This window comes from Myripristis murdjan, chromosome 3 (assembly GCF_902150065.1).
Source record: "Myripristis murdjan chromosome 3, fMyrMur1.1, whole genome shotgun sequence".
Taxonomy (NCBI): domain Eukaryota; kingdom Metazoa; phylum Chordata; class Actinopteri; order Holocentriformes; family Holocentridae; genus Myripristis; species Myripristis murdjan.
Window position 1 is genome coordinate 10760368 of NC_043982.1, and position 23727 is coordinate 10784094.

Consider the following 23727-nt stretch of genomic DNA (forward strand, 5'->3'; position numbering starts at 1 on the left):
GTAGCATTTCACCTACAGTTTACACAAGTTGGTCTAAATACCCAGCTCTGTGATGGCAATGTAAAAAGGCTTTACATAGTGTATTGCATTGTACTGTATTTTAGTGAGAGTATTCATTTTTGTTTTTAGCTCTGAAAATGAAATATTAAAATAATGATGTGATTTTTGCTGGGGTCTGTACCAACCATTTTAAAATAATAATAATAATAATAATTATTATTATTATTATTATTATTATTTACCTTCATCACAAAAAAGCAGCTCCTGTGATTTGGATAGTGCACTTGGCCACACAGATTTTGGTAGTATTTAGATGAATTGTTCAGCCGGTTTCAGTGTATAGTCCTCATGTGATAATTCAGCTGCTTCTCCCTATACTTAATAGGTTTCCTTCTGTTTTGAAAGCCAGCAAAGAACACATTCAGACAGATACCAAGTGAGGTATGTGCACTGTGCCAGGCCAAGACACCCTTTCTCCTGCCCAGCCCTCCTTGTCCTGCAGCACCATCACTCTATTAAACAAGATCACCTTTTCACCTTTCACTCTCACCTCCTTGTCTTTTCAGTTTTCACAAGCGAATGCTTAAACTCACATGCACATATGCAAGCACATAAACTCGCATCCACATTCTCGTACCAGCTTGTGATACACTGCCTCATACGTGTCATATTAAAATCTCTTTATCAGGAATGGAGGTTCCTCAAGTCAAAAGAAGAGCATGGGGTGCTCTCATTATTTTTTTTTTCTGTTTTGAGGGGGTGGTATGTAGGTTGTGCATTTTTGGTGGCCCAGTCAGGTGTAGATTCAAAACACTTGACCCTATTGTCAGAAATAATCATTCCTCCAAGGTTCATCCAAAACAGACGAGTGTAGGCTCAGAATTCGTGCATGATGGACAGACAAATGGATGGATAAATGGACAAAGCCAGGTCAATACTCCATTTTCCAATTTTCAATCATGGTGGACAAAACTGAAAGGAGAAAGAAAGAAGCAGTAACAATGTACTGAGCAGGCAACACAAGATCATTTTGTAAAAAATGTACGGTATTTCATGGTCACTGTCCCTGTCCACTGTAGCAGAGAACAGCTGATTATCACACCGAGTTGATGATTGGGATCATTTATCACTGGAGCAAATGAGAGAGAGAGAGAGAGAGAGAGAGAGAGAGAGAGAGAGAAAGGCTGCCTTGTAAACAGGCCTTGGATTTATGATGCTCCCCTTTTGGATAAAGAGTCATTGCTCTCCTCACTCGCTCACTGAGAGGCACAGAGAAGGCATGGGGGTTCAGGATCCAAAAAGGTTTCTCTGTAGCTCTTGCGCTGCCTCTGGACGGCCCTCCCAACTCGAATGAGCTCACCTGTGACTCTGCAGCATCCGCATGTAACATCACTCACAGCTGCTATCTGTTCCGCACCACTCGTGTTATCCACTTGACAATGAATCCTCTCAGTGGGAGTTCATGTTCCAGTCTGTCTTCGTACCACACAGGCAGTGCAAAGGGAGCGCATATAATCGCAATTACTAATACAAGAAGTCATGTGACCAATGAGCAAAGCCGCTCTGATATGGAGACACTGGTGCAGGACCAGAAGGCCTCTGATGCATGCTGCTGTGTTCAATTTACATTTCTATTTTCTCTCATTCTCCCTCTCTCTGTCTTTCTCTTCCTTCTTCCTTCCTCATGCATGCTGCTGCAGCCAAAACTTTCTTTGAATCAGTCATTTCGAGTTATGTCAGCCCCGTCCCCTCTCCTCTCTTCTTCTCCTCCCTCTTTTTATCACATCTATGCTCTGCTCTCTCCAGGTTTCTCAGGTGTGCCTGAAGATCTCCTGCCAGACTTTGATTTGAAGATTATGCCAGGTAGGGGCATAATGTGTCCTCTCCTCACCTGGCGTCTTCCATTTAAACTAACCTGCACCTGTTCCTCTAACACTGTCCCGTTAGCTCTCACCTAACTAAGCTTACACTAGTATTCCCCAGTGTAACAGAAATTTGGGATTTGGTTCATGCAATGCTCTGACAGAGTGGAATTTGGAGCCATTTCACCCAATGGAATGACCCACACCCGTCCCATAATGCGCTGGCTAATGCTTCCCTGCTTCCACCAAGCGATTATGGTTTATTATATAGTTACTTGTGGTTGTGGTAACCTTGGGCGCTACCCAGAAAACATAGCTATCAAGAGGAAGGGCGTTTTGTTTATGTCACATCAGATTCCTGTCATACACATTTTGTCATCGTGGAGTGTGTGGGAAGAACAAATGAATGGATGAATAGTACAGGAATGAACTCCCTCGTGTGTGTGCGAGTTGGTGTGATTCATGCTGCCAGAATAGTAACAGCGAGCTTATCTCTGGTGTTAGTGTTGCATTAGTTCATGTTTGCCTCAACATCTACTCCCCACACTGCCCCCTTGTCTGTACAGCAATCTTGATGTGCATTTGTTTGTGTGTGTGTGTGTGTGTGTGTGTCTGTGTGTGTGTGTGTCTGTGTATGAGTGCGAGCAGTTTCTGTTTGTGTAGGGGTGCTAATGGTTGTGAATGAGATACATTACAACCTAATTTGTTGAAACAGGCAAATCTGCCCTTACATGGCGGCTAAAACTGCCGTTTTCCTTCCTGTAGAATTCTCAGGTTTCCTGTGTCTCTGTGTGTGTGTTGTGTGTGTGTGTGTGTGTGTGTGTCCCATGTTGTCCTTGGTTTGCATTGTTGAAGATTTACTTATCTGCCCTCTCCTTCCCTTTCCTCCCCTTTGACCCATTAGGCATATATTGTGCTGTAGTTTATCCACTCTACTGGTTGTCTCATTCATTCCAGCACTCAGTGACTACATCCCATGTTTTTTTCTCCTCTTCTTCTTCTTCTTCTTCTTCTTCTTCTTCTTCTTCTTCTTCTTCTTCTCATTATGACTCCGAGAACATTTTGTGTAAGCACTTAACATACAAAGTGGAAAAAATGTCCCACTAATATTTTCATTTTGATGCAAACTTAGATACTATTATGAATAAGTGGTGCAGTCAATCACTCTGTCACCTAAACATCATTTCAGTAACTTACTTCTTGTAATAAGCTGCATATCTGATGTTGGCTGAGGGCTCAGTTTAACATTAAAATACTAGGTCACAGTCTGCAGTTTGACTTTTATTATCTCATCACGCAAGAAAGCTTTAAGTGACAGGACTGGATGCACTAAAGTCATATTTTGTTTGCATTGCTACAGTTATTTTTTATTTAAAAAACAGATATGGAAGAGGTTGTGCTTGCATTGTGGTTGAGGTTCGGTGTTGTCTGGCTGCAGTGCAAATCCACTGCACATTCAAGCAATGTAAAGAGATGGAGAGGGAGAGCTGAAAAAAGTAATGCAGGTCATGTGCAAAATCAAACATCAACAATCTGTTACTCTATGTTGACGTCTGTATGTGTGTTTGTGTGCGTATTTTTATGCATAATCCTGTGTGTGTATTTCCAGAGTGGGTGTTTGTGGCGGCAGTGGCTCTGGGCAGTGTGTTGTTCCTGCTGCTGCTGGGTGTGTGTTGGTGCCAGTGCTGCCCTCACTCCTGCTGCTGTTATGTCAGCTGCTGCTGCTGCCCGGACACATGCTGCTGCCCCAGACACTGTGAGTATCAGCACACACACACACACACACACACAAGACATGCATGTAAGCACTTAGAAATAACAGATTCACCCCCATTTATTCCAAAAAGATTAAAGAATAATACCATATGTAGGGATGGGTGATATATCAACATTATATTGATATTGCCATGAAATTAGGTATTCATTTGGATTTTGCATATTATAATATTGTGACTGACTTTTGTTAGCTTTAAAGGCTGCATTATGGTAAAGGGATACAATTTTCTGAATTTATTAGACTGTTCACATCATCTACTATTTGATACACTGTGTTTCTTAAAGGGCTTCATGGAAATGTATGCTTCTCTCTCTAGTGTATGAGGCAGGTAAGGGTATAAAGACAGGCACCTCCACCCCCCAGATGGCCGCCTATCCTCCTTACTTTGTCTCCGGTGTCCCAACCATGGTCCCCATCGCTCCCCCCTCTCTGGTCGAAAAGATGTCCTCTGTCCCCGCCTCTGACAGCAGCCTACTGGCAGCAGGTGAGGTTTTAATGTGTGTTGGTGAATGAATGTGCAACGAACAAACCAAAGTAACTCCTAGACATTCACACACAAACAAAGACATACAGAAGTTCTCCATGCTGACGGGTTAAGTGTGTGTCTCCAGTGCCAATGCATGGAGTAGGGGTCCCCTACCGCGTCCCCTCATCTCAGGATCAGGACTCTCTCAGGGTGCTGCAGTATGTAGAGAAGCAGCTGGCTCACTTCAACCCTGCCAGGTCCAACAGCCACCAGTGTAAGCTTTGTAAATCCGTCCTGCGGCTTTACTCTCAACCTGCTGTCAAGATCTACTACTGCATGCTGCTGCAATCTACACACTCTGCATGCTACACTGTCTGTATTTTCACTGCCGTCCATATATACAGAACTGATTTCTCTAGTCCCATCATTTTCTCCTGATGCTTCTAATCTTGTTTGGACATGCCTCTCCTCACTTCAACAATCAGCACATTCTTTATGAATTTGTTTTTCTTCAGTCCTGGCATGTATGGCAGCATGTTTGCATGTATACCTAAATGTGAAAGCATGTTTACATCACATCTTACACTTGTTATAATCATTGGTAGGCCTTGAATCAGATCCTGTCCTCTCTCTGCAGTGTGTCCATTTTGAGATTTTATTCCCTTAAATCATTTTTGTTTGACAAGTTGCAAAGTTGTTTTTTTTTTTTTTTTTTTTTTTTTTTAAATTTGATCGTAACAATCCATGTTCATTCATTCACTCTTTTGCGGGTGTGATACATGCAGCCTGTAGCCTATCAGAGCTGAGCTCGCTCCACGACGGAGACACCGGCTTCCGCCAAACATACCGGAATGTCCAGAAGAAAGCCCTGCCTGCCATCCCCGACCATGACCCTCAGGCCGAACCTCAGCGTTACCGCGACAACCGCAGCCCAGAATTGGAGCGTTACCGTGATGATCCTCCTTCCCCTCAGCGCTACCGTGACGACCCCGATGCGGAGCGCCAGCGTTACCATGACGAGCCCCTTCCTCCACGGCGTTACAGTGATGACCCCCCCTCCTCCTCTCAGACACGCAGACCCAACCGTAACCAACACCAACGCAACCAGAGTCAGGACGACCACCACAGCAGGTGCAGACACACATGAACACACACACACACATAAAGACATACACACAAATGCTCACTATTTTGGTCACTTTCTCTTCCTTCCTCTGCAACTGCTGTCTCTCTTTCCTGTTTCTGCCTCATGTTTTATTTTGTAGGTGGAACCCTCGCTCAGAACATCTGCACAGGAAGACCTACCGCGCTGCCGGCCGGACCGGCTCACTGGATGAGCTGGAGGAGTTCGCGGCCTCTTACAGGCAGAGAGGGAGCCGAGGGGCAGATAAAGGGAGAGAAGAAATGGGGGACTATGAGATGGAGCTTCTGGAGGTTAGTCGGTATCCCGCCTATCGGGATGGTCCAGCCCAGCGTTATCACAATGATGAAAACGATCTTAGAGATGACAGAGACCAAGATGATCATCCAAGACGAGACAAGAAAAATGGACACAAAATCAGCCCACTGCCCTCTCCCACAAAGAGGAGGGGCACTTGGGACAGCGAGCGCCCTGTGCCACCACCTCCGCGTGTGAGTCCACCGTCAACTTCTTCTCGAGAGAAGGACTATGACGGCACGTTCCTTTCTAGCCTGTTGGAGCGCAAGGCCAAGCTGCGTGGGGTCGGCCAGGGGAAGAGCAGGGCCCGGGGTGAAGAAGATTCAGACACTCCCTCAAAGGGCAGCTCGAAAAAGAGCAGCGGTGAATCTAGCCGCCATTGTAGCCGCTCGCCTAGTAATAGGCCTGAGGTGGGGGAAGGAGACTCACTACCCCCGTACTCAGATACAGAGCGAAGTAGAACTGACAGGCCCTCTCCACGGCCGCTCCCCACATACACCCGCCCTTCTCAGTCTCCTGCCCAATCCCTGCCCGGTCGTCGAGAAGAGCCCAGAGAAAAGTCTCGCAAAGTGGTGAGTTACCTTTCGGGCTGCAGACTGTTGAGCTGTGTAGGCCTGGGGTGGTGTTTTAGATGTGTTGATTGGCAGGTCGACATCAGGGAGTAGAACATACAGCAAACCACCATTGCAGCTATTTATCTCCTTGCCATGTGTTTTATCCTGCAGTTAAGTTGGACGTATCCCTGCATTTGCTTGTACTCAAAAGTGGGAATGTTGCGGGATGGTACTCCTGACCGAAATGCCCTCAAGTGCTTTTGCTTGGACAAACATGGATGCTCTTAGCAAGCTCATGTTTGCCTTTGACAACTGTTTGAATATTTCAAACAATTTTTCCATGTTCATAGAAAGACAACATTCTAGTTGATGTTGTTCTTGCTAAAACACCACATTTTGCCTGCTGATGTTACAACAATCTAGTAACAGAAAAAACGATGCAAAGAGAATTCTGCTCACAGTTCACTGTGTGTGGTGTGTCTGAGGTGAAGTCATGTTGCAAACTTGAACTGGAACATCGATTTCCCAGGTTTCCAACTGGGAAGTCCAGTTTGATTCTGTTGGAAATAGTAGAAGATCTTTGTTTCTGACTTTCAAGTACAATAAAATGCAGGGTAAGTTCATATGTATGGGTTCTATAAAATGAGAAGTGTTGGTGTGTTTATTTCATCTGTAATAGTAGTCAACTTGAAGTCAACTTTATTCAACTAAGATGTCATACCTACACTGGTACAGGTGATAGTATTACTTTGTTTTCTCAAACCACAGAACAAAATAAAGCAGATCTGTAATGTGCAGCCGCATTACTACCCACTTAAAAGTGACAGCCTTTATGTGAGCTAGTGCAGCACAGGTGGGACTGACTTTACACTGCAGTGTAAAACAAGATTTATAGGCCTAAGTGTTGTTGTTGTACCTTTGACAGGTCAGGTTCAGATGCTACCAGAATGAAAACTAGGTAGAATGTTCCGCTCTGTATTCAACACCCCTTAAAACACTACATTTCATGCCTGGTTGCCTCCTCCCTGACACACCTGGGCCAAAATGGTATTCAGCATCAGCAACTTGCCATTCAAAGCCGACTCATTTGCCAGGGCCAGCTCCAAACATGCCGGCCCTTGAGGAGGGCTTAAGCGCATGTTCAGATCATTTTGAAAAAGCTGAAATGCAGTTTGTCCCAGGTTCTCCCTCATTCCCCTAACTCAGTCTGGCTAAATGTCCACCATCTTACTGTCTCACCTTTACAAAGATGTTTCCATGGTTTTGTATACTCAGTGCTGTTTTAATCACTTGCTTTTTTTTCTTCGCCAGGGCACACTTCTCAGCCGAGATTCTCTCATCGTCTGATTGACTGAAAGCCACCGTGACCGAGCGAGTGTACAGCCATTGCTGGCTGCGGGAACGACAGATCAGCCAATAGGTTGACAGACTTACCTTTGTTAATCCATGTTGTGGATTATATCGACCAAGGAAGGCACTCCAGAACACAAAAGATGTTACATTTTGTGTGGAGCAGAAGCAAAGCTGAATCAGCACTGATGAATGAAGGAACACACACTTACGCATGAACATACACTCGTACAACACCATCTAGTGTGCCACAGGGCTGTCTGTCTGTGACGTCGCTGACTGATGAGGTCATCGCTGCTCAGTTTCTGACACCAGCTGCCCCGTATATCCCAGTTCCACTGACACTGAACTAATGCGGGGGTCCTGACCCGACTGTGTCCCGGCAGAACAAGGCCAGTCACCTCTAGTCCCTTTAGAAAAGACCCTGATCCAGAGAGACTCCCTTTACGCCCCCAAAACAAGGGCTCCATTCATTTTCACTTGATGAGACAACCACATTAAACAATCATGGTTGTGAAACAGTGCATGTATGACAACACTGTCATTGTGACGGATCAAGCTTCAGTCCTAAGACACCATACACTACATAAACACACACTCATTCCATGTATAGCATGCAGTAACCTATCCAGGGATTCAAGAGACAGTAGCAGAGAAAATTCAATATTAATAAAACTGTTCCATGTAAGTAGTAGGTGTAAATTACCAAACGTAAATAGCAATGTGTATCTGTGTTACTGGTATTTTTCATCTTAGATGAAAGGATGCCAGAGTTTGCACAAAAATCATGATGTTCTCAAAGGGACTAAAGCCTGATGGAAATTTGAAAGCTGTTTTTGTTCATTTTGAAGCTATTGAGCTGCCACTTGTCTTAGTATAATGCCTTTTTTTATATATCTAAACTCAACCTATTTATGAAAGTTGTGCTGACATTTCATGATCGTTGTAATTTGGAAATCATTGTGTTTGTCTAAGCACTTGTGAATGACTGTGTACATAAGATGAAGTAGTTTTCCTTTGATTGATTTGACCTTTTCTTGTCTTATCGCTGCTGTGTCAGCAATTAAACCAACACCTGTATCTGTTATCTAACAGTGACTCACACACACAGAAATATTACTGATAATTTGTGGGCACCTGTACGTCTTGTTTCTTATTTTGTCCGTTTTTTATTTCATTATTGCTGCTTGAACTGTGCTGGGCAGACTCGCCTTGAGGCAACATGAATTCCAATGTACTGCTCTGTTTTTGTTCTATCATTGTCAGATTGTGTTTTCTGCCGTCTGGTACTGACTGTGTGTATTTTGTGTGTGTGTGTGCGTGTGTGTAAGAGAGAGAGACACAGAGAGAGAGAGAGAGAGAAAGAAAGAGAGATGCTTCCTTAGTTTTGCGTATATGAGACAATGTGTAATTGAGTATGACTCATGACCCACAACGTCTTTGTCCATTGTAATCACAGACTGCCTGTCCTTACAACGCAACAGGGTCAAAACAAGCTTATAACACACTAAAATCACACACACATCGTTCAGTCATCATTTTCTTGAATAACATGTTCCCATTTTGTAATTTCCCTTTTTGTAACATGGATCTATTTATTAAACTGGCGAGATGCAATGTAGCTTAATGCGAAGGTTACGGCCAGCTGTGTTTATCTTTGCATTTTCGCAGCCAATAAACTCAGCAGAAGCAATGAAATCCAGGTTTTATTCAATGTAATTATGTACTTGATTATATACTGTGAGAGAGAGACATATAAGTTAACGTGTGTGTGTGTGTGTGTGTTAAGAGGAGGAGCTGGCTAAGTGACCACTCAGATCGAGAGTATGTCAGGAATGTAGTTGGGCAACTGCCTCCTGGGTTTTCAACAGAAACATCAGCAGGGAAATATGACATCACCTTACTGAACGCTAAAAGTGTGTGTGTGTGTGTGTAACAACAACTGAACAACATTCCCACCATTCCCAAACATCAGTGCAAAGAAGAGTCCACTCACAGGGCTGATTTGGCTCTGGGATCTGTGATACATTTAGTCTGCTGGGTGTGACTTTAAATGAACAATCATGGTGTAGAAGATAAATTAACACTAAGCAAGTTATTATGCCAAATATAATAATATGGCAGTGCTGGTTTCATCTCCAGCTGAAGTTAGAGTGAACTCTCGGTGCCTCAAGGCCTCCACACAGCACAGCAGAGGAACAGGATACAACTGAGGGCAAGTAGGAAAAACAGTGTGTTTTGGCAGGGTTTCGTAGGAGGACAGTACAATAGCAGGAAAATTGCAGTGGAGGTCGTTGCTTACAGGTGCAGGGTGGGTGTGTCTGAGGGAGAGAATGAAAACAATCTTTGGGAATATGAAGCACTCACAACATATGTTTGCATATTATTACACCCACTTTCACACCAAGGACTCATATTCAAAGACAGAGGAATGAGGCTTTTGGGAAAAGGCCATGTTTATACAGGCATCTCTCTGATAAATAGTGCTGCCTCTCTGTTTTTCATCAGCTAGGACTTCTTTAAATCAGGCTTGTCTTCACCTACTTGGGCTCAGCGAAGTTATCTTTCTATCTCATCAAAATAAAACATAAATAGCTGGTATGTTGTTCAATTTCAATTGCCAGTGATTCAACTATTAACTACCAAACTTATCCATGGTCATGAATATAAGCATGCAGGGAAAATTAGTTTAGGCTGACATCTAGTGGTGGTAGCCCTGAATAGTCATTTTTAGTCAGACCTAGGTAAAAATTGTATATAGCTAATATAAGGAAGACCCATAACAAAACGACACTAAATCCTATTCATCTGGGTAAAAGTAAATGAATAGGGGAAACTAAAATAAATAATAAAATATAAATAAAATAAATCCAAGAAATTCATGTTTTATAAAACAAAAGCTAGAAAGACGGCACTCAATAGAGTGCATACCTCTGGAACGGCATGCAATTCTCCAGATATGCCATTTCTATATCACATAGTTGCTTAAATAAAACTTCTATCAGTTCACATTTTTGATGCTTTTAATTTAATGTATGTATTTTTTTAAATAAATTCAAATTGGCCGGTCGACATGAAAGGGTAATCAACTATTTTCTTGCCCTGTGACCAAGCTTCCCACAAAATTTGGCCCTGATACGTGAATCCATTCTGAAGTTACATTGCTTTATGTGCCATGTGTTTGGCCGCCACACCTGTTACCAATCAGCATGAAGAGTTTACCAGCTCTTTCTTGGCTCAGGACTAAATTTTTCGACAAATTTTTGTGCAAATCTATTCATAACTGTTCGAGATATCCTGTTGACAAAGGCAAAAATCCTGTTGACAAAGGCAAAAAAATCGTGCACTTCACGATACAAGCATGAAATTTGGCACACTGTTAGAGCATGCCCTAAGGATCATTTTTGGCTATAGGGCCATCACAGATTTGTCCCGTGGTAACCGTGGCAACCATTTTTCAAAATGTCTGCCACCTGCTGTGATTTTACCTGTAACTCAGGTTCTAGACCACCTAGGATCTTGATCCTGGTGGCTGATCCTACATTTTCAAGGATGAGGAATACAGTGGTACTATTTACAACATGCTAGCAATTTCCTAACTACATATTTCCGGCATTCAGTTAATTAAATAATAGTAAAAACCATCAAAATATGTATTTCAGTAGAGTATACTGTACATGTTTTCTAAGTGGTTGACAGATAAACATAGGCTACCTGAAACTAACCTCATGCAACAGAAGAGAGAGGGCATCAGTGTTGTTGTTGTTGATGATGATGTTGTTACATTAAATGGTGGATATGTCATTTTGGAACTAAAATCCTTGAATAATGCAATTAGGTGTAAGCGTTTAATTTACTTGTATCACAAAGATCAGATAAGATAAACTTTTTAGATCACCACCAGGTAAATTCACATGTTACAGCAGCTCGGGAACAGGAGAAAAAGAGTGAGTGATGAATAAAGATTAAATTTAGGCCTAAATAAGAATTTAAAAAAAAAAAAAAAAAAAAACTATATACACTATAGCCTATATACCCTTTATACACGTTACAAATATGACCAGGCAAGGGTAACACACTGCTGAAAATACTGCTGGATACTGCTGAAAACTGTGAATTTCCTTCGAGATGAATAAAGTATCTATCTCTATCTATCGTATGTAGCATAACGCTGAAAATACTGCATTGCAAGTAGTAGTAATATTGCACTGTGAAATGAGATAATTGCACAGAGAGAGAACAACAGTATAAGTCTTATTGCGCGACGAGGAAACAAGATAACTATGATGATTAAAATAAAACAGACATGTCTATGGTACACATTCCTATATGAATATGACTGTGATGTCTGGGTTAGTATTATTCCTGCCTCCGCTGGTCATTTAGAGCCACTGCCCCTCCTCTCTGGGGGGATTTCTGTACCTGGACACGTCACAGGGCGCAGGGATGTTCACCTGTTTCGGGGTGTGGCCAGGGATGATGACTACAGTCCTCAGGTGTCCGACCGCAAGATCCTCTCGAGACAAACTCGCAGCAAGACGGACAATGGTTTTTTTTTAGAGGTGTTTGAAACTAAAGTTAGGATAAAGTGTTTCATTTTTGACTCCAGTGACTGCGCGTAGTTTACTGGGTGCGTTTTATCCGGAGCCGGTCTTTTATTTTTGCGTAATTGCAGTGGTTTCACTCAGCCACCATGCGGGAGCTTTTACCTGCTGTGATCATCCTCTTGTTACTCCCGAAAGGTAATTTTTTATTCCTGTTTATGTCCAGTAGGCCCTATGCTTTGTCAAAGTGCATGTTATGTAAACCTCTTATTTTAATGAGCCAGCATTGTTGCAAAATTCCCACTAAAACGGGAGAAACGAGGGTATCGGTCACATGACAATAGTTTTTGTGTATCCTGACAGAAAGATGTCAGTCTGGCCTTGTCCTAGGCCTGCTTAGTAGCTGTGCATTCAAATAGCTGAAGCCTACTGCAATCAGGCTGTTAGAGCATATTTCATTTTGGTAATTAAATATTATTTGATTTTGTCTCATAAATTGGGTCTGTGATAGGTCTGTTAATTTTTTAATTTTAATCAGTAGGCCTATATTTCCTATATTTGGTCTCTTGTGAGTCAGGTAATTGGCACATTAATCGGCACTTTACATTTGGAAACAGATCAACTTGACAGGTTTCACTGAGTGTTTGCTTGGTGGTTTCAGAGTAAGCTGTTTCCTGTCCCTTTGTCTGTGTCACTAGTTTTTCTGGTTCTGCCACTTCAAACTGAAATCCTTGGTTGCTTGTCTCTCTCTCTCTCCCTCTCTCTCTCTCTCTCTCTCACACACACACACACACACGCACACACACAGAGAGTCACTTTCATGTGTCTGCTAAATTTTCTCTTGACTTTTGGCACTAAGGTATGTTTGTAAGTTTCTTCTTGAAGCGTCACCCCCTCACCCTCAGACACACAAACAAACGCACACACAAACTGGCTTATGACCTGATTGTCCTCCCTCCCCCAGAGTCGGTGTGCATTCAGGTGACTGTTGCCCAGCAGGAGCGTAGCACCTTTCTGTTCGCTTCAGTGACTCTACGCTGTGACTTCTCCACCTCGGCTAACCTTCAAGATGTTCTGATCACCTGGAGGTTCAAGTCCTTCTGCAAGGATCCTGTCCTCGAGTACTACTCCACATGTAAGGAGTTACACACAAAAGAATATATGTGATGATAAGGTGACTGTATGGCTACACCTCACACAAAGGCTTGCATATGTGCACTGCTTTGCCTTAACTTAAGACTTTTGCATCAGGTAGATGGAAGTTAAAAGGGACATCAGCAAAATCTTATGAAGACAAGAAAATTCAACACCTTGTGGGAAAAAAATAGATCAGCCTTTACACTTTCCCATTCAACCCTAGTGCTTTCTGTCCATCCACAAAGTTTCTGTGTAACAAACTTTTCCTTTAAATACATTATCACTCCTCTTTTCATTGAGGCTCTTCATCAGTGCTAGGGCAGATGAATTGCAATATGCAGCCATTCTGTCTACACCGGTGCAATGGTTTCAATTTGTTAACTCTAATAGCTGCAGGCTCCACTTGCCCCCTTACCAGTAATAGACAATTTCCAATCTCATGAGTTATAATGACAAATGAGAGATTAGGAGATTAAAGAGCCACGGGAGTGATCGTTGTGGTGAGGAGAGTTACAAATTTTCAGCACTTAATCATGTATTTGCAGACACGATGACAGTACATGTTCACAATGGATGGAGGGTCAACAAGGCATGGTGAGGATTTGACCACTGTGTGTACACGCTAGAAGGGCAGGGGTCAATATAGAAAGCCTGTTCTTTGTCGTGGTCTGTGTTTTAATTCAAATGTGGCCTCTTGTTTCACAGCATACCAGGCTGCATTACAGTTAGGACAGGATCCAGCCAATGACTGCCCAGACCGCCAGCGGACGGTGCGCACTGTGGTCCAGAAGAGAGGGACCAGCGAGCCCATACTGGGCTCAGAGTACCGCGAACGCAAGATCTCCATCCAGAATAGTGAGTTCATACATACTTGCTCTTGTGTGGTCCCACCCAGCACAGCAGTGTTGTGGTCACAACCATCCTAGTTGACACTAATGGCGCTTTTCCACTAGTACCTACTCGGCTTGACTCGGCTCGACTCTACTTGGTTTGTAAGCTTTTCCATTACGTGGTAGTACCTGGTAGCAGGTCCCATTTTAGGGCCTACTCAGCCGGGGTTCCAAGTGAGCTGAGTTGAGCTGAGTCGAGCCGAAATGTGACGTAAATGCCGTGCAGGCCACTGATTGGACAGGGCAATTAAAAAATAAAAAAAAACGGCAACAGCGATGTGCACATTGATCATCACTGAAGTTGGCAAAGTTGGAAAATGGCAAGCAAACCGGTACCTTGGTCAAATGAAGAGGTGGAGACTTTTCTGTGCTTGGTGGCGGCCCAAAGAGTTCAGAGGGAGCTGGATGGTGTGCCGCCTTGCTATGACGACTCCACCCACGGCGAGGTGCTTCTCAATTGTAATGGAAAACCATCGAAACCGTGTCGAGGCGAGTAGAGTCGAGCCGAGTCGAGCTGAGTAGGTACTAGTGGAAAAGAGCCATAAGACTGGGAAAAAGCCTGGCTTAGATCTGAAACACAGTAGTACTGATGATACATCGATGGCTTCACTTTTGCTTCTCGTTAATATGTGCTTCATTCTCTTCCTGTGTGAGATGTATTCATGAGTAGTCTGCAAGATGTATTTATTTAGTTGAATATTCACCAGCCAAATGACTGATGTTTGATTAATCAAATGATTAATCTTTAAAGGCACAGTTCACCCCGCAAAATAGCTATTTTCCCACTTACCCCTAGTGCAGTTACTCCGTCCAGATAGTCTCACTGTGATTTGATGAGATTTCCAATCTGCCATGACCTTCCCTGTCTCCTGGCACTGGATCTGTCTGCCCACAATGAGTACAAATTAGGGATGGATGGATATAGTTTGCCAGTGATCTTTGTCAGGCAATAGTTTCCAACAAAAAACTCTTGGATTATGTGGATTGTGGCCAGTATCAGGATCATTGTTTTTGGAAAGAGCTTTTGCTGTTGAGTTTTTCACAGTTACATTTTTGAGCGTTTGAGCTCCATGAGGGAATTCCTGTCCAGCCCCGTTGTATTGGGTTTCTGTGAGACCAGGAAGATTATGGCAGATTGGAAACCACCAAATCATACCAAAACTAAATGGATAGATAGATTGTACTAGGAGTAATTGGGATAATATCTGTATTTTGGCAAGTATCGAAACAGAATGACCCATCCTTCTGACAGCTGATTTGACACACTTACATAATTATGAGCACTAAAAAAAAAAAAAAAAAAAAAACAGTCATTAATAACAATGGTTAATGCACTCTCTGACAGGAATGCAAACAAGTCACAATAAGTGCAAGACCTGAACTACTGTGTATTCACAGTGCTGATGAAAAAGAGGAATGTGGGAATTTGCTGCAGGTGTGTGAGGTTTCATGGGTCAAGTTACGTTTTCATAGTGCTAAAACATTTGCTTCCTCTTTCTGGTCAATAAAGAACAGCGAGAATTTGTAGAAAATCACTTTCTCAAATGTTGTAGATAGCAATTTTGTCTGACATGCAGGTACAGAGAAGGACTGAAGACATCAATTTTGCTGTTGATGCTCATGTTGTTGTGGCAGTAGCAACATACTGAACTGTGGCAGATTACGTTAACCTCAAACAAAACTTCTTCTCAAACAAACCGCTTCTTGCTTGTGTGTGTGTTTGTGCAGAGGCCGACCTGGTGATCAATGAGGTGATGTGGTGGGACAATGGGGTGTATTACTGCTCCATCGATGCTGCTGGAGACACCACTGGAGACTCGGACAGAGAAATCAAACTCATCGTTTACCGTAAGAGAAAAGCAAACATAGCAGAAATAATATAATAATATAATATTGTTTATGTTTTGAAAAGTGAGCATCTCCTTCACTCTCGTCTTTCAGACTGGTTAACGGTGCTGCTGATCATCATCGGAGCAATCCTGCTGATCATCCTCTTCTGTATCTGCTGCTGCCAGTGCTGCCCTCAGAGATGCTGCTGCTATGTCCGCTGTCCCTGCTGCCCACAGCAATGCTGCTGTCCTGAGAAATGTACCTACCTACCAAACACACACACACACACACTCACACTACAACCATCATCAAATCGTCATGCATACATCTATCGATCTATCTATCTGTCTATCTGTCTATCTATCTGTCTGTCTGTCTTTTTTTTACAATTCACAAAAAAAAGAAAGTCTTTTACTGACTTGAATTACTGGGAAATTCCCCTATTCATTTTATTCTGTTTGTCCCAGTTTTAATGCTCGAAATTTCCCCCTTTGAGGTTGCTCCAGATACTATTGTAGGTTAAATATCTCCCCGTCTCTTTTTTAATCTTTCTAGTGGTGATGCAGCATCGTATGATGAAGGAGGCTCAGAGGGCCATGGCCCCCTGGATGGGGGGACAGCCCGTATATGCACCCATGACTCATGTTTCCTCTTCCCAAATGAACCCGCTGCTCTATGCAGGTACAGACACACACACACACACCCTGTCACACTATAATCAGTTGATAAGCACAGCTCAAATGACTTGTTTGATGGAAGGTAGGTATTTGTCCACAGATGTCTCCAAATTCCTCCAACATCTTTTATATTCTAATTTTTTTAATGGATGGTTATGTCTTTTCAGGATCTGCTTCAGGGAAGAGTATCCCTATGAAGCCTATGCCCCTTCCTCCTCCTCAGCCTTCAGCGTACAGTATGCCCCCTCCCAGTTTGCCTGGGAACAATACACCTGCCAACACCAATCAAATGCTGGACTACCTGGAGAGCCAGGTGAGGGGAATGGACGTGGCCAGCCCTCTGCTACAGGTATGTAACCGCCGAGGTTCTTAATACAAATCTTTTAAAGTATTTCTAGTGTTAGTTTTTGCTTTTTGTGCAACTCAGCATTTAAAGGTTATCAGCCTGTTTACTTGTATTACAAACAATAGCTGTTGAAACTGTGCTTGCAAAGAAAGCGCTTTGCATACAAAAACAGCTGGATGACAGTTGAGATTAAACCGACTTGAATTCAAATCTGTATATTTTTGGGGGTTGTCTGAATTCTGTTTTCAAAAAAAAAAATCCTAGTGTATTCAAAGACTGTCCTACACAAAGCTACCTGCCACAAGAGAGTCATGTAAAGACACCAGAATGAAACCTTTTAAACTTTGTGTGAAACAACCAATCAAGGAACTTTATTTGTACTTACATTTCTTCTTTATCTGCCCCTCAGCCCCAGCCGGCGCCTCACCTCCAGCAGATGCCACCCCCTCCCCAACACATGCCCTTGTCTGTCCCATTCTCCCCTGGCCCTCCCAGCATGCTCTCTGCCCTTGACGGGCCCTCAGACCGTCGTGTCATCACACTTCCACCAATCAGAGAGCCGCAGTCAGGCAGAGGACCACCACCTGCACCCAAGACACGCCCCCCGAGCTCCAGTGAGAGCAGCCGTAGCGGCTACATCCATCGTCGTGATGACCGAGGCGGAGGAGCGAGGCGTTACCCATCACCAGCCCGTTCTAGAGGTGTTCCTCGGAGCTACAGCGAGGAGTCACTGGATGGACGAAGCCGCAGCGGGGCACGAGGAGGGACGGACCGCCCTCGTTCCCGTTCCCGGGACGACCTGCTCGTGATAAGACCCCAAGGAGGCTACTCTCCCCCGGCATCAAGGCGGTCGAGAAGGGGGTCCTGGAGCTCAGATGATGAAGGCAGCAGTCGGAGAGGAGGAACAAGAGGAGGCAGAGGCTGGTCTGACAAACCTCCCAGCTACACAGAGTACGAACCTGGACAGAAACCAGGAGCACGGAGGAACGAGCGCTACTCTGTAAGACACTCACTGCTTTAGCTGGCAGACACATGTTCCCTTTAGATGACACATAGATGGCACTTACAGCTTACACCAAGACAAATACACACACACAGTCACTCACATTTTGTACAGTCACCGATACAAAGTATGAGTTATTCTCATTGCAGATACAGTGAATCTAAAGCCAGTGTGTCTCTCTCAGGACAAGAGCTCCCGCAGTGGCACCAGTGTCATCATCTGAGCCTTCCTGCCGTGAAACACCATGTGACCTCTGTTTAAGAGAACATGCACAACTCCCTAGAATTGGGACTTGTTAGTTATCTTGAGATTTAAAAAAAAAAAATGTTCGAATACTGCCATGCTTTTGATATGCCAGCATGTTTTTAATCTAAAATAGCACAAGTGAAGTATTGGCTAACAGATTTCTTAACTGTGTAAGCCAGAAGCTGCTCAGTTGACTTCACTGTGCCCTGTTGGCCAGTGGCTTACCCAATACAGGAGTCATAACATGTGATGTTGACAATTTCAGGAGTTTGGTGTAGTCGTCACACTCAGAATGTGCAGCTGGACAAAGCAAATGTTTGATGCCAAGAAGCAAATTACCTTTTTATGAATACTCATTTTAATATACCGATTTTAAAAGAAATGGAGAACACTTGCATTTGAAATTTGACTTGGTTTGAATCTCTGAAATTTGACTTGGTTTTTGTAATATCGCCCTCTACTGGTCCAGTAGTGTAATGGAAATGTTACAGGGGGAGATTTGACTGGAAGCCTGCTGTTACACATTAGTAATTGCACATTTTTCTTGTAATTTTTTTTTTTTTTTTTAGAGTTCATATATTATTTCTTTGTCATTTTGTGTCAACCTCTATTTTCCTGTAACAGAACAGTCTGGTACTACCTTTTTAATCAAGCCAGAAAGAGCAATGTGCTCTCTATGCTTGTTTTTCTAACAGCAAACATAATGTAATATTAGCATGGTACCACTTATGGTTGTGTAAATGTCAGAAAGAGACTCTTGTGAATGCTCAGGTTAATTTTTGTTCATTTTGTAAATATTTATTTTTCTTAACTCCTGGATGTCTTGAATTAATGAGTGCATTTTTTGTTTCTTTCCATCCTAATCTTTTGGAGGAAAATCTGTTTGTCGCTGTGTAGCTTATGTTCATACAATAATGAAGTGTAGCTTATGTTCATACAATAATGAAGTGATGTTTTTTTTATGGAAGTGTATAGGCTAAATGAGTGTATACAGCTGGGACATGGTGTTGGTGAATGTTTTATAGGATATGAAGGATTGTCAATAAAATTACAGGTTGGCCTGTTCATGACTGTAAGGTGTTTTTTGTTATTCTAAACACAGATTTTGACAAAAGCTGAACATGAACGACAAAAGCTGAACATGAACGATAGTTCATGTTCAGTTCTGGGCTCCTGTTTAGTGTTTTCTGTACTGTGTTAATTTACAGGTACATAACTACAACAACAACAAAAAAATGAAATTATATTCCTTTATGGGCTAAATTTAGGGATTTATCAGTGGCACAAAAATCTATTGATATAAGGGTATCAACCTTTGGGAATCATACATCCTATGCAGGTGTAGTGACTCCACTTTCCTGTAAACACCAAAACTTCAAAACCATCTATGATAGACATTTATGCTTATCCACAATTCAAACACTCAAACACAAATCCACATTCTGATGTAATGATCAATTGTTAGACACCTCCATGATTAAAATTACAGGATCTGGGCACTACCGCAGAAGTGTTAATGAGCTGTTACAGGCAGACTTTCACTAGCACTCTGTAATCTGACCTGTTTTTGTCTACCCATGAAAAAACTACAGCTATATTTTATCACGACTTGCTCCAATTTCAAATACAAGTGTGGGATATACAGGCCTATTGCAAAAGGCATTTTAGTCCAGACACTTGAGGGCCCTCCCCCACCCTGGAGCCCCGTGTAGTCAATACCTCAATTCACTACATTTAAAAAAAAAAAAAACTAAAATGTAGTGTCCTGTCAATTGTTAGAAAAGTCAGAAAAGTTTTGAACCTGAACAAGAGAGGTCATAGACCTTCTTTCACAAGGTGCCATGCTGTCCTATTGTCCTCTTCTTGATGAAATTGGGGGGGACTATGTATTGTGTCCATCCGTTGTTTGTCCATCTGTCACATGGTGGTGTAGCTGCAGCTTCCTGATGCTCGGAGCCTCACCAGACTTGGTTGGAAGGTTGGTCTTGGGCCAAGGGAGAAGTAGCTAACTTTTTGCGCCCTTTGGTCTAAATGGTAGTAGCTGTGGCATTCCACTAAAAGGCTCTTAATTTCTGAATTGATTCACACGTCATGACAAAATTTTGACTGGTCAATATTGGGCCACAGAAGACTTGATTAAAGCCATTCAGTCAAAAGGAGGTGTGGCATACCACAAATAGTCACACAATGTTCCAATGAATTAGTGTAACACCTAATTAATTTTAATGCAAAGATTTGTCCTGGGCTAAATAACAACATAGTCAGTTTTCACACCAGTTGGGCCATGCCACTTCCTCCCAGGCCATGCTCACTTCAGTTTTTTGCAGTTTCTCCAAAGGGGGCCTTGTGGGCTGTCCTCTGACTCAGCACGTAGCTGCCGTTAAGTTGGGCCACTGTTTCCCGTGGAAAAGGTGTGGGCTTCATTTTCTTAACAGTGTAACTACAATGTGATGTGTTCATCATTAACATTTTTCATAGGCTATATCTCTATAAGGAATACAGGTGTGTTATGTTACTACAGGCAAGGCCCAAACGCCCATAAACATTGAGAGGTACAAGTCCCCACCCCGCACCTCACCCCCCAGATAGATAGATAGATAGATAGATAGATAGATAGATAGATAGATAGATAGATGGATGGATGGATGGATGGATGGATGGATGGATGGATGGATGGATGGGTGGACTTTATTGGTAAACTGTTGTGCTCCAGCAGCAGCTTGTCCAGACACAGAAACAACAGAAAAACTACACAAAATCTACCAAACAACACCTGGAGAGAGAAATATACACTACTCACAAAAAGTTAGGGATATTCGGCTTTCAGGTGAAATTTCAGGATGAACCTAAAATGCATTATAACCTTTACAGGTGAACTTAATGTGACCTTCTGTAAACTTTTGAATGCACATGTCCAACTGTTCAATGTTTCAGTACTTTTTGCACAAGTTGCTGTTCTCTAACAAGGAGTTTAACGGCAAAATTCACAACAGGTGTTTGATCCATGAATCGACCAATAAATTTCCTGGTTCAATTAGAATTGGTATTTAAACAGTCCTCCTCATTATGCTGTTCACATTTTGACATCATGAGACCAAGACGACACCTAACAATTGATCAGCAGCACCTCGCCATTGCGAGGCTTCAAACAGGATGTTCTCAGACGGAAGTGGCCACTGAGCTTAGAGTGTCACAGAGTGTCATCAGCAGGTTGCAACAGAGATACAGAGAGACTGGAAGAGTCACAGAAAGGCATAGAAGTGGACGTCCTTTGGCCACATCCCACACTGATGACCGCTTCATTGTGAACAGTGCCCTGCGGAACCGGATGATGAATGCCACTCAACTCCAGGTACATTTAAGGGAGGTGAGAGGCACCCAAGTGTCACGTCAGACCATTCGAAACCGTTAACATCAGCATGGTCTGCGTGCTAGATGACCTGCAAGGGTACCTGACCACACCACCAGGCACAGGTGTCATCGTCTTGCATGGGCCAGGGGGCATTTACGCTGGACGAGGGACCAGTGGGCCTCAGTGCTGTTCTCTGATGAAAGCTGATTCATGTTGAGCAGAAATGATGGCCGCCAACGATGTTGGAGACATCAAGGAGAGCCCTATGCATCAGCCACTGTTGTCACCAGACGAGCCTTTGGTGGTGGTGGTGTTACTGTGTGGGCAGGTGTGTCTAGTCAGTACAGAACTGCCCTACACTTTGTGAATGGTACAGTGACAAGCCCATACTACCTGAATAACATCATTAATCCAGTCATTGTGCCCCTGCATGTACAACACAGGCCTAATTTCATCTTCATGGACGACAATGCTCCAGCTCATTGAGGTCGTATCATTAGGGAACGGCTGCTGGAGACTGGGGTACCTCAAATGGAGTGGCCTGCACTTTGTCCAGACCTGAATCCCATAGAAAACCTATGGGATCAGCTGAGTCGCCGTGTAGAGGCTCGGAGCTCTGTACCCCGGAACCTCAATGTCCTGAGGGCCGCCCTTCAAGAAGAGTGGGATGCCATGCCTCAGCAGACAATAAGTCGACTTGTGAACAGCATGAGACGTCGTTGTCAAGCTGTAATTGATGCTCAAGGGCACATGACAAGTTATTGAGACATTGACATTTTTTGTTGTCGTATATCCACCACTATTGTTGGCTTTTGTTTCAATAAATTGTTTGAGATGAGGAAATCACCAGTGCTGCTTCTACTTAAATGCCCTACTTTCATGATATAATATCACTGTAGTGTGAACTTTTTACATTTTCTGTAAATTTCACCCAAAAGCCAAATATCCCTAACTTTTTGTGAGTAGTGTATGTCTACAGAAAAAACATTAAAAACTAAAAGAATATCAAAAAAAGAAAAACCTTTGCATATCCTATCAGAGTAATAAAAAATAAAATACACTAAAATATATCTACAGCATATCATAGACCGTTCACTGATGAACCTTTGCACAGACCTTTGCACAGACAGTGTCACACGTGGAAACCAGCGGCTTGTGGGTGGGATTTTACTCTGAAAGGTTTTGTTTCACTGTCTGAACAAAAATACTTCATTATGTTAATTATCACTATTATCACTCTTATTTGTGTTGTTGCTGCTGTATTTTTTGTTGTTCTAATTTTAAGAAGGAATTTTCTGGCATTTTTGCTTTTCATTTTATTTCATTTTATTTTTTACATTTTTGTAATTTGTGGTAATTTCATTTTAAATGTGTAATTGAAATAATTTTAAATACCCTAACCCACTCATGATATGGTTCTTTTCTGTTTGTTTGTTTTTTCCAAATTTTCTAGCAATTTTGTTGTTATTAGGGACCTGGCAGCCTAAACTGCCTGGTCCCTCTTGTATTCCTGTGTGTTCTTCTTTCTTCTTCTTGCTTTCTTCTGAGAAAGTCATACTTCCCATTAACGAAAAACCACCAAACTTTGCACAAAGGTCCAGTCCCATGCCAGATTACCTCAGCTGTAAACACAAACCAATAGTCCTGATGGTGGCGCTACAGCAAACCTCTAAATTTCAAAACTTTGAAAATTCATAACAAATCAACCATATGTGCTACAGCTTTGCCACTTTCACCAAAATGTAGCCCCAATACTGAAGAAACTTTTGTACACTTGTACTTTTGTACTATTGCAAATTATGAAATCTATCACTCTATTTTTTTCAAAAACTGTAAAACTTCTTAAACCTATCTCCTCCCACAATTTTTGCTCAAATGTCACCAAACTTGCTACAGAGCAAATAAATCTTCAACGTTCATGAAAAAAATTGACAAAATTCTGGAGTCATGGTAGACGATGTGTGGTAAATTTCAGAATTGTATCTCAAAAAAGTTTTTGACAGCATTTTGAATTTTGCTCTCATGTGAACAATTGGAGTCAATGCAAGAATGGCATTTATAAACAGCAGTTTTTCACTTATGCAGCAAACCAATCATTGTTAAAAACAAATGATCAACATCTCCATGCTGTCTAGATGCAAAATGTGTATTTTCAGATTTTTGTCTTAATAACTGAATTTTTGACAGCTGTTTAAAATCTGCCTTTCCATGCATGGATGGCTGCTGTCCTGCACGTCCGTGATTGGCTTAGTCCA

The 23727-nt window shown here is 42.5% G+C and overlaps 2 protein-coding genes and 1 long non-coding RNA gene across 4 annotated transcripts in view; 2 read left to right on the forward strand and 1 right to left on the reverse strand.

Annotated features, from left to right (window-relative positions):
• The window catches only part of LOC115357168 (immunoglobulin-like domain-containing receptor 2), an 18326-nt gene extending 9195 nt beyond the window's left edge, over positions 1–9131 (forward strand). Inside the window, exons 4-10 of one of the 2 annotated variants that reach the window (XM_030048569.1) lie at positions 1807–1863; positions 3472–3618; positions 3956–4123; positions 4251–4379; positions 4891–5236; positions 5371–6115; positions 7409–9131. In XM_030048569.1, coding sequence (XP_029904429.1) covers positions 1807–1863; positions 3472–3618; positions 3956–4123; positions 4251–4379; positions 4891–5236; positions 5371–6115; positions 7409–7444 — 1628 coding nt within the window. In that variant the 3' untranslated portion in view covers positions 7445–9131. The remainder of the gene's footprint in view (positions 1–1806; positions 1864–3471; positions 3619–3955; positions 4124–4250; positions 4380–4890; positions 5237–5370; positions 6116–7408) is intronic. The other variant, XM_030048570.1, reaches the window with a different exon arrangement.
• On the reverse strand, positions 3137–5542 carry LOC115357169 (uncharacterized). Its single transcript, XR_003928075.1, has 3 exons — positions 5411–5542; positions 4024–4110; positions 3137–3616 (listed from the first exon to the last, which is right to left on the reverse strand). It is a non-coding gene; the product is annotated as an uncharacterized LOC115357169 (long non-coding RNA).
• Positions 9132–12140: 3009 nt separating the features above from the next.
• On the forward strand, positions 12141–19187 carry LOC115357198 (immunoglobulin-like domain-containing receptor 1). Its single transcript, XM_030048601.1, has 9 exons — positions 12141–12189; positions 12956–13126; positions 13834–13983; positions 15747–15866; positions 15960–16106; positions 16404–16529; positions 16693–16874; positions 17281–17871; positions 18059–19187. The coding sequence occupies exons 1-9, from the start codon at positions 12141–12143 to the stop codon at positions 18095–18097; spliced, it is 1575 nt and encodes a 524-aa protein (XP_029904461.1). The 3' UTR covers positions 18098–19187.
• Positions 19188–23727: the final 4540 nt, after the last annotated feature.